Raw genomic sequence first — 18051 nt, forward strand, 5'->3', positions numbered from 1 at the left:
TAATATCATGAGGTAAATCATTACAACAAAGATTTTTTTTTTCTCACATTTGCTCAAAAATGAGAAAGGGGAACCTCAAAATGAGATTTTGAGGGATAAGATAAACAGTGTAAATCATTAGTATTGGCAGAACAAACTGGCTCAATACCAGTTAAAGACTGCTATATTGGATGATATTTGTCAGCTTGGCCAGTGTTTGTTTCCACACTTTGTTCAGTTGCTCATGACAGATTTGTCTACTGTATGCATTAAGCAATTTCTATTGTAATTTGGGTTCCTTTTTTTGTAGGGGTGTGTATTATTGCATCTTTACTGAATAATAATATCTTACCTCAAGCTTTTAAACAGTAAATCATGCTGCTTTTTTCATTTTATTCATCTAAATGTTTATTACACCCAAGCTTTTCATCAAAAATGATTAACCTGTTATATAATTCTTGAAGGAACCAGTAAATTTCAAATGGCTTGATTGAAAGCTTTGTGTTTTCCGGCAGTCATCATGATCAGCAGACGATCCTCCTCCCGCTTGTATTAAAGGCTGGCATTCATAATGTAATTTTCTAAAGAAATGCCCATTAAATCAGCATCGTGGATTGGCAGTGCCCTCCCCCTCAGCCAGTACACAATCTCCCAGATGCAAAAGACAATGATAAAAATCTATAAAATATATCTTCCCATCTCTGGCAGGTGAATGCGGATGCCAACAGGCTGAGCCATGCTGGATCGCGGCCTTCCCTGTCCCACGGCGGCCCACAGTATCCTCAGATAGCCATGAACAGCTGCAAGTACAATGGGGGCATAGTCAGACCACTCGGCAGTCTGGGGGCGTCCCGGAGGAACCTCGCAGAGCTGGACTCTGAGACTCAGCCTTTGCAGACGCTGCACACGTCTGGTCTGGAGGTAGTGGTCTCCAAAGGGAACGGGGAAGATCCTAGTAAGCAGTCTAGTGAGAACCTGGTGACGCAGAGACCGTGCAGCGCGCCGCATAAGAAGAACAAGGACATTGGCTATAAACTCGGCCATCGGAGGGCGCTGTTCGAGAAGCGCAAGCGCCTTAGTGACTACGCCCTGATCTTTGGGATGTTTGGGATTGTTGTGATGGTGACGGAGACTGAACTCTCCTGGGGAGTTTATACAAAGGTAAGATATTTTTGATAATTTCTATGGCCTAAAAGTCGCCGTCAAATGAAAGTTAAGATAGTCCTTGTTTCACAGATTGTGATATAAATTCAAAACTAGCTAAAGTTAGTGATTTATAGCCACTGATAAATGTCCAGTGAACTGTTATTGCAACTATTTTCAATTTCAAAAGGTTCCTTTTACAGCATCTATTTTGTAATGTAATTAAATTATAATCAGTTAAATAGACTTAAAGGGGTGGTCCACTATGATATCATATTTGAAACTTTAGTTAAAGTGTAATGTAGCTGTGTGAATCTCTGAATGTAATACGCTCAAAGTTCAATGAAAAGGGAGACATTGGCTTTTACGGAGTTAGCTTAGCAAAGCCTACAGCGAACAAAGTTTGGGGACTACAAAAAATACATCCAGGCTAGTGAGATCACAATCACTTCAGGTTACGCACATACATCCCATGCAGTGGAGGAGCGGTAATGTTATAGCAGAGAAAGCTAAAATGCCGTCCAAACGCTTCTATTTCCACAGAGCTTGTTCTGTTTCTGTATTTGGGCTTCCAAAGGACATGCCACAAAGAGAGAAGTGCTTACAATTTAATTTTAATTATGTTCCAAAGAATTATAAAAAATATATAGCTAGCATTTGAGAAAGGACAGCTTCCAGAATCTCTGCCAGTTCAGTGTTGGATTCGGCTAAAAACTCCTCAAAGAAGGAGCAGCTCCAACCATAATAGAGGAAGCTGTGGATTGTGAACCACAACCTGTAAGTATTACATGCATAGTTTCCAGTGTTAATATTATGTTGTAGTGAGGATGTAAACAAGGATATAAACAACGGGAAATGCTGTTTGGCACCGTTACCAATTTAGCCACAAATTCATATTTATCCATCAAACCCTTGTAAACAGCCACAGGCTTCACCAGCACTGCAATATCTCTCTATGGCAGCTTTCCCTGCATTCTACATCTCAAATTACAAACTCGCAAAATATATAAGAACGTTTTTTATAACTTACACATGCTTATTCTGAATTTTGTCAGGTTCTATTTTAGAGAGCAGGCATGAGGTTCTGCTTTGTCCTCTTCATTTTCTGTCTAATTCAGCTTCACACTGGCATGGCTACAGTGACTTTTACAGTACAGTGTTTACACAGCAAAGGCACAGCGGGTGCTAGTGACTAGACATGATGTTTCCTGGTGATGTGGAGTCGATTCGCGAATCACAGCACATTATTTTAGCTGACCAATCAAAGCCTCTTGAGGGTGGGCTTTTGGAGGAACTGGAAAAGATGACAGTAGTTTTCATGTTAGCCGAGTAGCTGTATAAAAATAACGATAAATGAAAAAAAAAATATATATTTTTTTTTTAACAAATTAAGCATGAGCACACATTGCTTTGCATCTTATAAACAACCAATGCCTTAAAAATACACTTTGGACCACCCCTTTAAGCATTCATTTAGTTGTTCAGGCGTAAAATGAGACAAAAGACTTTAAAGCGTTTAAATGCAAACGGTGTCAGAAGCAGCAGGCAAGCGCAGAAACTCCATTGAAAATACTGTGGTAAAATTCATTTCTATATTTTAAAGAGATGGAGCAGAACAATGGAATTTAATGCGGTGCTTTTTGTCAGGTCTGAGACTCAATTTATATTGTGTATCTATGATGGAGTGAAGATAATTGATTTTTTATTAAAGAAGCCATATCTTAAACGTGGCGATTTTGTGATGGGATGACTGGAAGCACTTGAGCTGGCTAAAATTAAAAGTTCTTCTGCTTATACCCTATTGAAAACATTTTGAAATGAGGAAAAAATGTAGGGCGGTGCTTGATTTTGTCCATTGGAATCTGATTGGATAGTTGGAAGATGGGCATCACTAACAAAATGAAGAAAGGTTGGCGATTGGATAAAAGCAGGGTAGAAACGAGATACACAGCCAAATAGCCCCTCTTGAAAGGCATTCCATTTGACCAGAAATTAAGAAAAATCCTTTAGATGGTGGAGGAAAGTTCTGGTATTTGATTAAAGATTATGAGGGCAAAATCAAAAAAGTGCACAGATGCATTATATATAACAAGCCCTAATACATATATAAATATAAAATAAGAAGTGCAAATTTTAATTGGATGGCGAATTTAAAAGTCTCTTAAAATGCTTTTAAAAGAGCATTTTTATTTAATGCTTGACATAATGTAAACTGAAACAGTAAGGCAGAGCGAGCCATAGTGTAGCTCCTCCCTCTTTTCAAAAACAGCCAATAGTGTTTAGTTTATATCACATCTCTGCCAGTCAAAGCTGTTGAGCTAAAGCACATCAGACTCTTGACTGCCACAGTCTATAATAGTAATACAGAGTCTGACTCATCGTTTCTCTACTCTAAAATACAGCATTCTGTGTAATTCCAATACATTTTGTGGTCTGTGCCGACTCACTTAGACCATACCTGCACACTGCAGTGGTTCACGTGGCATTTTGAAAATGATGAAAGCAGACATCATTTAACCCAAAGGAAATCATATATTTGCACTGTCTGTATCCCTATATAGTACAATTCACCCAATTAAATGGAGACTGTGTGTAACGGATTTAATTCTGAATCTCCTAGGTTCCTATATGCTGAATTTGTATGTGTATGTGTTAGCAATGTGCTTTTCCCCTCGGGGCTAGCTGTAGAGAGATGCGAATAAGAATAAGGAGTTCAGATCAACATCTTTTTGGATACCGTTTTTATTTTCTTATATTCCCTTGGTTTGAACATTATAATTTATAAATTATTAACTAACTAAATTAATATTACGTTTTTAGTTCAAGTACCAATTCCCACTATTAACTACTGAATTAATACCAGCTAATTATTAAGATATTGGCTGTTTATTAGTATTTATAAAGTGTTATCTTATTCTACATCTTTAAACCTACCCAATACCTACCAGTTATTAGTACAGTAAATGACATTAAAGGTGCAGTGTGTAAGTTTGATACCCAGTGGTTAAACTAGGTAATGTATTCCGGATCAAAGGAAACACAAGCGCAGGTTGCCAGATTGAGGACCAACAGGAGCGAGTCTGACTATCGAGACTAAAGGCTGATTTAAATTGTATTCTAAATCAAATGAAAGCAATGCGATAGAAAGAATATTTTCCATATTAAAAGGAGTTTTTGTTTTAACTAACACCTGACATTTATTGCCATACTACTGAAAGCAGCTGCAGATAGTTCTTAAAAATAAAAACGTTTGAAATTTAACTTTAGAACTGACTCAAAACCAACACATGTCAGTGATTCAGCATGTGCATTTAATAATGTTAAAGTGGTTTAATATGTATTAATTAGATTATAAACCTTACCATTTCGTGAGTAAATTCATATTCGGTGCTTCTGAATGGCTGTGTTTATATTTCTGTCATGTTTCATCTGGTGCAAACAGCCAAATTGCTTATCAATGCAAATCTCTGTTAGGACACGGGGTTACAATGTAACCTGTTCACCTAATGTTTACTTTCGTAATATTTAAAATATTTGCAAATTAATCACCTCATGTGGAACTCTGAATCTGCGTCTCATTTCGGAGTCTGCTACTGTCCATCGGAGGTCGCATTTCAGTCACAGATGCATGCTTTCAAGGACTTTCTAAATGAATGAATAAAATACATGGTTTTCCAATAAGGTAACCCGGGGTGCTGATATATAATTGGCTAAAGTTGCATTGGGCGGGTTAAAAGAACCAAAACAAAGAAAGCGTTTCAGCACGGAAAGCACGTTTTCAAAGCAGAATATCTGACTTCAGCATTGTTTTTCAGATAACCAAGAATGTTCACTTAGCATGTTTCTTAAATATCTGCAAACATTATTATGGTATTTTTATGATATAGAAGAGTCAAAAACTTACATACAGCACCTTTAATAAATGACCAATTTCAGATTCAGTAAATAATTTGTTGAATGGGGCAACTGTGACATAAAAAACTCTTAAATTATTTTTACCAGAAGTGACAAACCTAAAGATTTAAATGTTTGTGTCAAAATGTTAAAAAATGTTAAACAAATTTAATCACACTCAAAAAAAAAAAGACTGCTGCTTGTTCAAACTACCTGTTTAAAATGAGCTGAAGAATTCTACAGCACAGTTCTTGTAATCGATTTGGGCAATTTATTTGATTCATGTTTAGTCCACTTAAATTTGTGAACCATTAATTTAACTTAAGCCTTTTGTGTTGGGACAACATGAAGGAATTGTGTTGGTCCAACTACCTAGTTTGGGTATTTGTAGTTCCCAGCATGCTTTGTGTGGGATTGAATTAAGCGAGGGAAATGTTGACAATAAAAGTAATATTAGGTGTTTAAAGTTAATAGAAAGACTTGTTAGAGTTTATTCTTAACTTTAGTTTTGAAGATTTAGAAGATTTAGATTTAGATGTTTTGAGGTTTGAGATTACCACCTTGCAAAAGCACCCATGCTTTGGGTTTTAGCAGCTTAATTAGCAGAAATGCAGTTTGTTGCTTTGCTCAGTGAGCAATGTTTTAAAATTAGTTCTGAGATCAGTCTCAATCAACTGCATATGTAACTCATGAAACATGCTTAAGATGGCTCTTTTAGGGAAACTTCAAATAAAACTAAGAGACTTCGAAATGTATGACACATAATAGATATACATGATATTATCAGACCTTTGAGTTTAAGTTCATTAAAAATACAAATGTATTTTAACTTTTATTTGATAAAATCATGTTGGACCAACTCAATTGCATTTAATTGTGTAAATATTTTTTTTTCACTTGGTGCTAAACAAACTTATTGGATGGAAATCCTGCCCTCAATTAAATTAAGTTCATCCAATGAGTTAATTTTTCGAGTGCAGAGGGAGTTTAAATTCACATTTAAAACTGCAGATAACAAAATAGAGTAGGCATATGCGTACAGAATGCCAACTTATAACCTTTTCAGTCATTTTAACACTAGGTTTCTAAGCTGGTTTAAAACATTCTGTGTTTTAAGTCCTTTACACTGACCTACTGTCCTAACATCTTTCATTTTCAGTTCTAACACTTTCTTTCTTTCAAACACAGCATTTAAAGGTCTGATGAATATATATGTAAGTGCAAAAATCTCCTGCTATAATTGAACCCATTAATGCCCCTTTAATAATTAAGCAATGAAATAACTAAAGCTCTTCTGTATAGAATCCATACCTTGGGATGAAAAAGTGCTTCTATAAAAAAATGACAGATGATGTAATTGTCAAGAGTGTGCTCTGATCTCATTGATTGATTCTCTCTGAGGCCTCTGTCCATTAAGGAAATGCACCTAACGTAGCCGATGCCAATGATGAATTTATTCTTTACTGTCTTTAAACGGTCATAAATAGATCAATCCTGCATTCAATATTCTGGAGCATTTAATTACATGCTATGAATCAAAGTACTAAGGATGAAATGAGATGTATAAAAGCTAATCTAGCAGAGGCCAACATGCTATATCTTGTGATACATCACTGCCCTCCTGAAAAAGGCTGTCTTATACAAGCATGAATTTTAATGGTGCTTCAGGCTGGTTTTTGCTGCTGTTAGCCGGTCTAGCTTGTGGATCAGCATAGCCATCATTTTTGCAATAAAAAATGTTGATTAACCAGCATGGCTGCTCTGGCGAAGCAGGTTGAACAGGAAAGTCATGCTACATAATGAAGGAAACTACCAAGTGTTTCTAACCAACACCCAAAACAAATGCAAGCTTTAGCTCACAGACTAAGATGTCCTGTTTTGGTGTCTATATCAAATTAAATGATCAAAAGTGATTAATCATACACTCACCAGCCACTTTATTATGTACACTTTACTAATACTGGGTTGGACCCCCTTTTGCCTTCAGAACTGCCTTAATCTTTCTTGGCATAGATTTAACAAGGTACTGGAAAGATTCCTCAGAGATTTCGGTCCATATTGACATGATGGCATCATGCAGTTGCTGCAGATTTGTTGGCTGCACATCCATGATGCGAATCTGCCGTTCCACCACATCCCAAAGGTGCTCTATTGGATTGACATCTGGTGACTGTGGAGGCCATTTAAGTACAGTTAACTCATTGTCATGTTTAAGAAACCAGTCTGAGATGATTCACGCTTTATGACTGGAAGTAGCCATCAAAAGATGGGTACACTGTGGTCAAAAAGGGATGGACATGGTCAGTAACATCAGGTAGGCTGTGGTATTGACACAATGCTCAATTTGTACTAATGGGCCCAAAGTGTGGCAAGAAAATATACATTATTGCACCACCACCACCAGCCTGAACCGTTGATACAAGACAGGTTGGATCCATGCTTTCATCTTGTTGGTGCCAAATTCTGACCCTATACTATCGGAATGTTGCAGCAGAAATCGAGACTCATCAGACCAGGCAACGTTTTTCCAAACTTCTATTGTCTAGTTTTGGTTGGCCTGTGTGAATTGTAGCCTCAGTTTCCTGTTCTTAGCTGACAGGAATGGCACCCGGTATAGTCTTCTGCTTCTGTAGCCCATCCGCCACAAGGTTCAACGTGTTGTGCATTCAGAGATGCTCTTCTGCACACCTCAGTTGTAACGAGTGGTTATTTGAGTTACTGTTGCCTTTATATCAGCTCAAACCAGTCTGGCCATTCTCCTCTGACCTCTGGCATCAACAAGGCATTTGCATCAACAGAACTTCCGCTCACTGGATATTTTCTCTAAATATCCTAAAAATCCCAGTAGATCAGCAGTTTCTGAAATATTCAGACCAGCCCATCTGGCATCAACAACCATGCCACGTTCAAAGTCACTTAAATCACCTTTCTTCCCCATTCTGATGCTCAGTTTGAACTGCAGCAGATCGTCCTGACCATGTCTACATGCCTAAATGCATTGAGTTGCTGCCATTTAATTGGTTGATTAGAAATTTGCATTAACGAGCAGTTGGACAGGTGTACCTAATAAAGTGGCCGGTGAGTGTATCTGCACAGAAAGCATATTAAATCCAAGCAGTGTGTCTACTTCAATGTTTCCAATTATTTTTCTAAAATGACGTGTCAAAATATGGGTGATATAATTAATGTTCCATTGACAAACTATAAAGGTTTAAAATGACAATTTATCGTTATTTTCTGAATCTTTTAGTATGTCGTTAAATTATTGTTGTTCTAATTATGCCTGAAAATATTTAATATATAAACTGTTACACTGAATGACAGGCTAGTGAATGCCTTCTGTAAATCATAGTATGATTGTTTTTCACTAGTTTTCACTTAATCAATCAGTCAGTCAGTAAATAAAACTGTATTACACTTATGATTTGATGCTTGAAAATCTGTTTTTATCTTAGACCCATATACAGCAAAAGAGCATTTGGATAATTACTGTACATAGATAAATAAATAAATACATTTAAATTAAAGGCAAAGTTCACCTTAAAATGTAAATGTACTTGCATGTGTATATTAAATGGCTTCTTTAAGGGTTTCTTTCTTCTGTTAAACACAAAACATGACATTTTGAACAAAGCAGAAAATCTGTAACCATTGACTTCAATAGTAAATATCAATAATATGGAAGTCAATGGTTACAGGTTTTCAGCATTCTTCAGTATATATTCTTGTGTATTTAACAGAAGAAAGAGTAAGTATATGATGACAGAATTTTCATTTTTTTTTTGTGATTTATCTCTTTAATTAAAATGTTCAAAACTTTGTTCTTCTATCTATCGATATGAACTTCTGTGAGTATATATACTGTATACAGCGTATACTTATATAGTGTTTCTTTATGCATAATAAAACTTTTTTTTTTTTTTTTTTTTTTGATAAGTGTGAATGAATTATTTTGACAACGCTGCAAAATCTTTAAACTGTAAAGTAAAAATATTTCCATTGTTCAGAACATTGGGGTCTTGTAAGTGTTTCTAAAATTGGCTCAACCAGGTAGGGACCAGCTTAAAGAGCTCATTTATTAAGTAATCAAATTTCCCTTCATCTTTTGACAAATAAAATGTCAAAGTTTCAGAACTCAGAACATTTTTGTTAGTTTAAAAAAGGCTTATATTCAAACCAAGCTGCCAGAACGACTTGTTTTGGATTTAGTCTCAATGGCCACATACTGTGACACAGCAGCTACATTTTGTTGACAGCTCACCTTTTAGGGCTTAATCCCATTCTGTACACACTGTTCAGTAATTTATGAGTTACAGACAGATTCAACATACAACTTAAAAACCTGAAAATAGTAGTAGAGGCAACCACATTCACAAAAAGCAGTGTCTATAGAGTATGAATAGAACTGAACAGTTTGTTAGTGATGTGCTGTGCAGGCCCACACAGAACCTGAACCTGCAGAAATCCACTATTTTCCACAGATGAAACACATTACATGTATTTGCATATATGTAAATGTATAAACATATATTTTTTCACTTTTTGTTAATATTTATTTCAATTATATTAATGAATAATCTACAAATTTTTAGATCAGGGATGCCCAAACTAGGCATTCCATCTGAGAAGAGGAAGAATGATGGGCATGGTTTAGAGATTGTCATTTCAAATCTAATGTAATCTTTTGTTTGTTTGTTCTATTGTAAAAAGCTAACTCAAATTAAATGTTTCAATTAAATGGTGTAAATTAATCAGATTTAGTTTAAATGTACATGCCGTCACCAGACGCATAGGGGATCAAGTCAAAATCAAGTCAAAGGCAGATTCTGCCTGACTAGTGTATTCAGCATTGAACTCCACTGTGCTATACATGTGATTGTTAATGTTTTTATTGCAATAAGCTATCATTATAAATGTTATACCACATTAATTAATATAATTTAGAGTAATGTTTTCTATTTACTTTTAAATCTTATGAAATAAATTAGGAAATTACGCATGGCAACTTTAATGTAATCTAGCTTGGTATATTTACCTTCGGCTCACAGCTCTCAATGATATTTGGCTTTTGGCCCTTTCTATGAAAATGTTTGCGCACCCCTGGTTTAGATGATATGTGTACACTACAATTTGTAAATGTATTTCTTTATATTTTACTGTATCCTTTTTTATTATAGCTCTTTAGCTTTGTTTAGTTATTTCTAATTGGATTTGCAGTGTAAACCTTAAAACCCAAGAAGTAATTATTTAATTTTGTTATTATCATTTTATTTTATAAATATTTCAAGTTTTAAGCTCATATACTCTCAAAGTCTTTCCACACAATTCCGCAGATTTATGTACTTATTTAATCATTTATTTATTTGACAAATTTCTGCACAGAAATAGCCAAAAAATAACTGTCTGCAGATTCTGTCTGGCCCTGGTGATGCACTTGGTAATGCACATCAGAGATGTCTCTCTCTTTTGTATGAGCTCAATAATAACCCGCAGCATGGAGATAAATTCACACAAAAAGAGGTACAAGCCTTGACTTATTTGTGTTGCCAGATATTGCTAGTAAAAATCAGCGAACAATAAATAAATCTAATTATTTCATTTTGAAAATAATACTGAAGAATCGCCACCCACGTCAGCCTACTCATCATAAAGCTGATCAATATATGAGCTAAGTCTAAACAATAAGCCTGAAAATGCTTATGAAAGTGCCTGTTTTACTGTGCATGTTTATCATGTGTTTCTATTGCTTTATCAGTTGCATACCTTTTAATGTGTACAAATTATTTATACATTTGTATCCCAAAAAACCCATCTTTCTTTCAGCATTCTTCACAGCAGTGTCCATCTATTATTTTAATATGCAAAACTGTTACTTAATCAGAGCAGTAGGCGTTTACTTACAAGTCCTGAATGCGTGGTGTGTCTATCAACACAGTGTCTCAAAAACAAGAGAGAAAATAGATTATTACTTCTAAATTGTGATGATGTTGATGTTAAAATCTCGCTAACATTATAAGTAGACCTTAGAGAACATTATAAAAATTCTATTCATGACTTCTTTTGAAGTTTATGTCCTCCAGTGTGGCTGTTGAAAATCGTCATCCACATCCCCGTATGGTTCTATAGTAAATCTGTTTGCAATATTATTATTATTATCATTCTTTCCTAAGTGAATTGCTGGCCCTGTAGCTAGTTAGACGATCCCTGGGGTGGAGCTTCCCTTTTTTTACCTCCCCCTAAAGCGTAGTTGAATATCTTTGCCAGCACATCATGTTCCAGTGTTTCAGCAGAGTCAGACAGCTTTAATGAGCTCCGATTGCACTGATCTCATAATGAGGATTGTCATCCAGAGACGATGAGCGGAGATTGAAGGACAGAAAGAGAAATATACGATTGTTGGTAGTTTCCTGATTGTGCGCTCTAGTTGTTGATAACATTACTGGACTTATGAGTGGTTTTGTGTTGTATAAGCAGTGTTGATTGCATTTGTTAGAATCGTTTTTGAACAGATGTTGCTAGACTGGTTATAATAGATACTTAAAACATAGCTTTGCTTAATTAAAATTTTTTTTAGTTTTGTTTAGTTTTTGAGAGGGTTTTTTATTTCAGCTAGTTGCAAGGGAAATATTTCTCATCGTCATTACAAATCTAAACTGACAATAAAACTGACATTGCGCTCAAAAATGATGTTTGCTGTTTGTTTAAATCAGGGGTTTTCAAACTGTGGGGCGCGCCAGCACCTATTAAGCGGGGCGCGAGACATTGAGGCGTGCACTCGAGTAAATTATGGTGACGATTTTTATGCGTTCATTAGAGGGAATAATATGATTAATGTTAGCTCTAAAGCTAACTATCAGGCACCTGTAGAGTTGATGCGTTCCAGTAAAATAAATACAAATAAAATGGAGCGGGTGCTTTTTAAAATTAATGACGGTGAATGAATAAAAGTCAAACCAGTGAGCTGTCTGACAAAAAAAGTGCCCTTCTGAATCAAATCAGCAGGATGCCCATCTAGATCTTTTACTTACTTCGAAGACAGTACTGACTACGTTTACATGGATATCAGAAATTATTTGCCTTAATCTGAATAAGACAATAATATAATAACGTGAAGTGCTTTTTGAATGTTGTGTCACCAGGCTATTCACGTTTTCTGCAGTGTCTCATGTAATTTTGGATGTTTCATCTTTAATTTCTCGACTTTAACTGCAGTTTGGCAGTTTAACTTTCACTCATGAACATTTCATTCATGCCCCCGTGTCAAACTGGGGTATTTGACACGAATATGAAGGACTGGTGGAAGAGTGTTGCTTTTATTGATACCGCACGTCGAATGGAAAGAAAAAAGATAAGATAAAGATAAGATAAAGTGTCAGGTGCATAAGAGAGAATAGTGTTTCTACATGTGACAATAAGTACGTTTACATGGACACCAATAATTCGATTTTAATGCGATTAAGATGATACTCTGATTAAGAGTTAACCATGTAAACAGCGATTTTTGATTAATTGAATCAGATTAAGGTCATAATCGAACTAAAAAGAAATTTAATTAAGACATGTGGAGTATGCTGATTTTAGTCGCATTATTGAAGTGCAATACAGACAACACTTTAATCGAACTATTACTGTCACGTACGACTTTTAGCCACGTTTTGCGACAGGATAGTCCACACACACACACACACACACACACACACACACACACACACACACATGTGGCTGTTTGACACTCTTTGCACCTACCGAGTCAGTGAAGACCGCAGACACCTGTATCGCGAAATGCGGAGTTTTTTTTCTTCCATTAAAACAACACTCTTCCAGCAGTTCATAGTTGCTTCTAATATCTTGTTTGTCACGGGGGCATGCATGAAATGAAACTGAAAAAAATGAAACTGAAATTGCAGTTAAAGTCGACAAATATAAAAATGAAACACCCGAAATTACATGAAACTCAGGAGAAACATGGATAACGTGGTGATGCAATGATGTTAATTGAATTATGGGCTATAACATGTAAAACGGCATCATGAAAGGAACATTCAAAAAGCAACTCATGTAAACACCTTATTATTGTCTTAATTAGATTAAGGCAAATAATTTGATTACTGATGTCCATGTAAACATAGTCATTGTGACTGTGTACACACACACACACACACACACACACACACACACACACACACACACACACACACACACACAAAATAACACAGGAAATATTTCAGTCCAAGCTGGACTATTTACAGTGCCAAAGATGGTTAAGAGCAATGGATATCACAGTGCTTATGGTGAAAAGCAAAATATAGGTACCATTCATGCATCACAAATAAAAAATAAAGAATTATTCAAAGTTCAAACATGACGAACTGCTTTTTTGCATCAAGAACTTCTCTATAGGATCTGCGCACACTGTAAAAATACTGTTTGTCTCTTGTGAAATATGTTTCTTGGAGTGACATGCAGTGCATTAAAGACAAATGCTTCTTCAGTATGCATGTTCTCTAGGAATCTGACATCTCTAGCTTAAAAACAAAAACGAATCAATGTTCGCAAACAATGAATCTAACATCTTCGTTTTGTTTTTCTGTCTCTGCAGGAATCCTCATATTCATTTGCACTGAAATGCCTTATTAGCCTCTCCACTGTAATTCTACTCTGTCTGATCATTATGTACCACGCAAGAGAGATCCAGGTAAGCAGACGATTCAGCCGTAAATATCAGCAGAGACTGGAACACCAGCATGAAAGATTGAAGCACTTATGCCAAATTTCTCATGACTTATGGCAAGACACTGCAGGTGTGAATAGGGGGAAAAATCACCATACTCTCACAGTTGATTTATTGCAACTGCAGATATTTGTTTGTGCACAAGTAGATGGGTATGTGTAAATATGCAAATGAGCCATTATTTAGTGAAATATGCACTCATTTGCATTTCATGCACAAAAATTTGAACATTTGGTCAAGTCAGATTTAAAGTACATGTTTAATTTATTTTTTTCTTACATTTTAGTCAAAAGTTTTTTGTCAAAGGTTCCATAATTCAGAACTGACAGGGGAAAAACACATAGATTATTTCGTAGAATAAAATATTGTATATAATCAAGCACATTGTGAATGAACATACAGTTGAAGTCAGAATTATTAACCCCCCTGTTTATTTTTTCCCTGTTTTCTTTTTAACAGAAAGCAGATTTTTTTTTCAACACATTTCTAAACATAACAGTTTTAATAACTCATTTCTAAAAACTGATTTATTTTTTCTTTGCCATGATGACAGAAAATAATATTTGACTAGATATTTTTAAGACACTTCTATACAGCTTGTATAGCAAGTGACATTTAAAGGCTTAACTAGGTTAATTAGGATAGGGTAATTAGGCAAGTTATTGTATAACGATGGTTTGTTCTGTAGACTTTCGAAAAAAAAAATTGCCTAAAGGGGCTAATAATTTTGACCTTAAATGGTGTTTAAAAACTTTTAAAACTACTTTAATTGTAGTTGATATAAAACAAGACTTTCTCCAGAAGAAAAAATATTATCAGACATACTGTGAAAATTTCCTTGCTCTGTTAAACATTTGAGAAATATTTAAAAAAAGAAAAAAAAAAAATTCAAAGGGGGGCTAATAATTCTGACTTTAACTGTTTATGTCTGTATAAACCTTCAGAATATACACTACTGGTCAAAAGTTTAGGGTCAGTTTTTTTTTTCATGTTATTTTTTCAAAGAAAATGATTCTGTTCATCAAGGCAACATTTATTAAATGTAAAAAAATTGTTTAATTGTTAAATATTCATTAGAAATTGTAAATAACTTCTCTCCTATTGCATGTGGTTTCAAATGAAATTATTACTCCAGTCATTATTGCTTTTATTACTATTACCATTGATGATGATGATAATAATAATAATAATAATAATAATAATAATAATAATAATAATAATAATAATAATGATAATTCATATTACAGTGATTTCTGAAGGATCATATGACTCTTAAGACTGGAGTGATGAAGCTGAAAATTCATCTTTAAATCACTGAAATAAATTCTTAAATTAAATTATAATCTACTTTTGAAGAGTTATTTTCATAGTGCAATAAGATTCACAATTTGTACTGGTGAGCAGGATAAGCTTATTTTAAAACACTTAAAAGTCCTACTGACCCTAAGTATTTGACCGGCAGTGTAGATATGATTACAACTTTATTAAACAGAATAAAACATATTTAAGGCTCAGTGAAGGAGAAAAAAAATGTTTTGAGGACAAAAAAAAACCTTAAGAAATATGTTTTGTAATTGATATTTACAGTGAGAAATTGATATAGTATGATAAAAAAAAAAAACACTTTAATTTGAATTTGTTTTTACATTTTAGACAAAGGTATTTCAGAGAGGGGGTTTTGGGAATCTCTTTTTGTCACTCCATGATTCAGCAAATATTATGAAAAGCCAGGGAAAAAAAACGAATTATTTTGTAGAATAAAATGTTGTTTATATTAGACAACATTGTGAATGAACATAATCTACCAGTCAAAAGTTGGGGGTCAGTAGGATTTTTAAATGTTTTGAAATAGCATTAAACATTTATATAACATTTTTCTCCTGCTCACCAAGGCTACATTTATTTAATCAGAAATACGGTACAAATTATAAAGTTGTGAAATGTTATTGCACTATAAAATAACTGTTCAAAAATAGTTTAGAATTTAATTTGATAACGTATTCCAGTGATTTTAACGATTAATTTTCATCTTCAATACTCCAGTCTTCAGAGTCACATGATCCTTCAGAAATCACTCTAATGTGAATTATTGTTATTAATATTATTAATATTAATGGTAACAGTAATAAAAGCAGTAATGACTGGAGTAATAATTTCATTTGAAACTTCATACAATAAGAAAGCAGTTATTTAAAATTGTAATAAATATTTAACTGTTTAGCATTTTAATAAATGCCGCCTTGATGAACAGAATAATTTTTTGTAAAAATAAAAAGCTGACCCCAAACTTTTGACCGGTATTGTATATGTCCGTACAATCCTTCAGATATGAATAAAACTTTATTAAACAGAATAAAACAGATTCAATGTTCAATGCAGGAGTACAAAACTTAAGGAAAAAGCCTTAATGAATATGTATTGTTATTGATATTTACAGGGACAAATTGATATAATAAAAAACTTTATTTTATTTTAGTCAAGGGTTTTTTAGAGGGGGATTTTGGGAATCTCTATTTGTCACTCCATAATTCAGAAAACATTGTGAAAATTTAGGGGAAAATTATTTTGCAGAATAAAATGTTGTACACATAATCGAGCACATTGTGAATAACATATATCACTGTATAACCCTTCAGAATATAGATATGTATAAAACTTTGATAAATCAAATAAAACAGATTTAAGGCTCAGTGGAGGAGAAAAAAAACTAGTTTTGAGGACAAAAAAAGCCTTAAGAAATAGATAATATAATTGATATGAACAGAGACAAATTGATATAGTATGATAATTTTTTTTTTTTTCTTTCACATTTTAGTCAAAGGTTTTTCAGAGGGGGGGTTTGGGAATCTCTGGTTGCAACATAGGCTCACTCTGAAAACATAGCCATATATACAATTCTGGAGATCACGAATTATGTAGCCAGAAGTACGGCTTTCCCGCTGCTACCAGTTTGTCCAGTTAGGTCGCGATGTATGTTGTCAGACTTAAAAAGCAGCGAGGAGTTGACCACGACGACGGGGGTCGAGTCTAGTGAATAGCGGTTCCAGAAAGCAGGTAAGACAAAAACAGAAGCCAAAAAATCAAATAAACATGTAAATAACAGGGTGAGAATGTGGTAAAATCTGAAAACATGGTAAGAATCAGGCGAGGGCTTTTCTTTTTCAGGATTACTTTTTAAAACTGTCGGTTGGGTTTAAGGAAGTGAGTGGGTGGGTCAATCTGTGCTTTTGAAAACACTATTGGTTGGGTTTAGGGAAGGAGGAGGGTGGGTCAGTGGAGTCAATCAGTCAACAGCAACCTCTGGTGGATTTATGTGAAAACAGCAGGTGCGAATTGCAAGATAAATTTGAGATCTCTAAAAGTGTACACAGTGGCCTCTGGTGGATTCACAAAAACTGCACAAAAAAAAAACAGTTCCTGGAACATATTCAGCATTTTCAGAATGAGCCTGGGTTGTCTTTTTGTCACTCCATAATTCAGAAAATATTGTGAAAAGCCAGGGGGAAAACTAATCATTTTGTACTATAAAATATTGTATATAATCGAGCACATTGTGAATGAACATATATCTCTGTACAAACCATCAGAATATAGATATGAATACAACTTCATTAAACAGAATAAAACAAATTTAAGGCTCAGTGGAGGAGAAAAAACTTATGTGCAAAAAGCCTTAATAAAAAATATACCCTAATTGATATTTACAGACACAAATTGAAGAACACTTTAAGAAACAAAGAAAGCCAAAAATCTGACAATTGACTGGTGCATGAAAAACTTGTTTTTGCCTGCAGTGTCTTGCCTAATAGTATTGGCAGAAGGAAAACTCACTCTGGCTTTTGTAATTCCTGGGATCTGCATTCAGAGTCTGTGCTGTTCTACCTATCCATTAAAAGCTCTTTACAGAGAAGACGCTGATTTTGATTAATGATGGTATTACAAGTGGGGCTTATGGCTAATAGGAGACATAATTTAATACAAGCCTGTCAATCAGTTGGTTTGTAAGCATTATTTCATGACTTGGAGCATCAGCTGGCGGTCACATTACTGAACAGATGAACAATTAAAAACCTTTTCTCCTGATTGCAGGTTGTGTACATTACAAAAACTTAAAAGGTCCATGTCATAATGAAAAATACTAAAACCTCAGAGAAAATATGGGGCTCAAGCATTATTAGCTTGCATGTTGGCTGTTTATCAGTTCTTATAAAGAACTTATGAACTTAACTATTACAACAACTGTCTTACTCACTATTACTCATTTATTCATTTCCTTTTGGCTTAGTCTCTTAATTATCAGTGGT

At 34.5% G+C, this 18051-nt stretch overlaps 1 protein-coding gene across 2 annotated transcripts in view; it reads left to right on the forward strand.

Moving 5' to 3' along the window:
• The window catches only part of kcnn1b (potassium intermediate/small conductance calcium-activated channel, subfamily N, member 1b), a 78594-nt gene that overhangs the window by 19458 nt on the left and 41085 nt on the right, over positions 1-18051 (forward strand). For both annotated transcript variants that reach the window (XM_056463966.1, XM_056463967.1), the window contains exons 2-3: positions 688-1140; positions 13616-13711. In XM_056463966.1, coding sequence (XP_056319941.1) covers positions 688-1140; positions 13616-13711 — 549 coding nt within the window. The remainder of the gene's footprint in view (positions 1-687; positions 1141-13615; positions 13712-18051) is intronic.

The sequence above is a fragment of the Danio aesculapii genome, chromosome 8 (genome assembly GCF_903798145.1).
Source record: "Danio aesculapii chromosome 8, fDanAes4.1, whole genome shotgun sequence".
Taxonomy (NCBI): domain Eukaryota; kingdom Metazoa; phylum Chordata; class Actinopteri; order Cypriniformes; family Danionidae; genus Danio; species Danio aesculapii.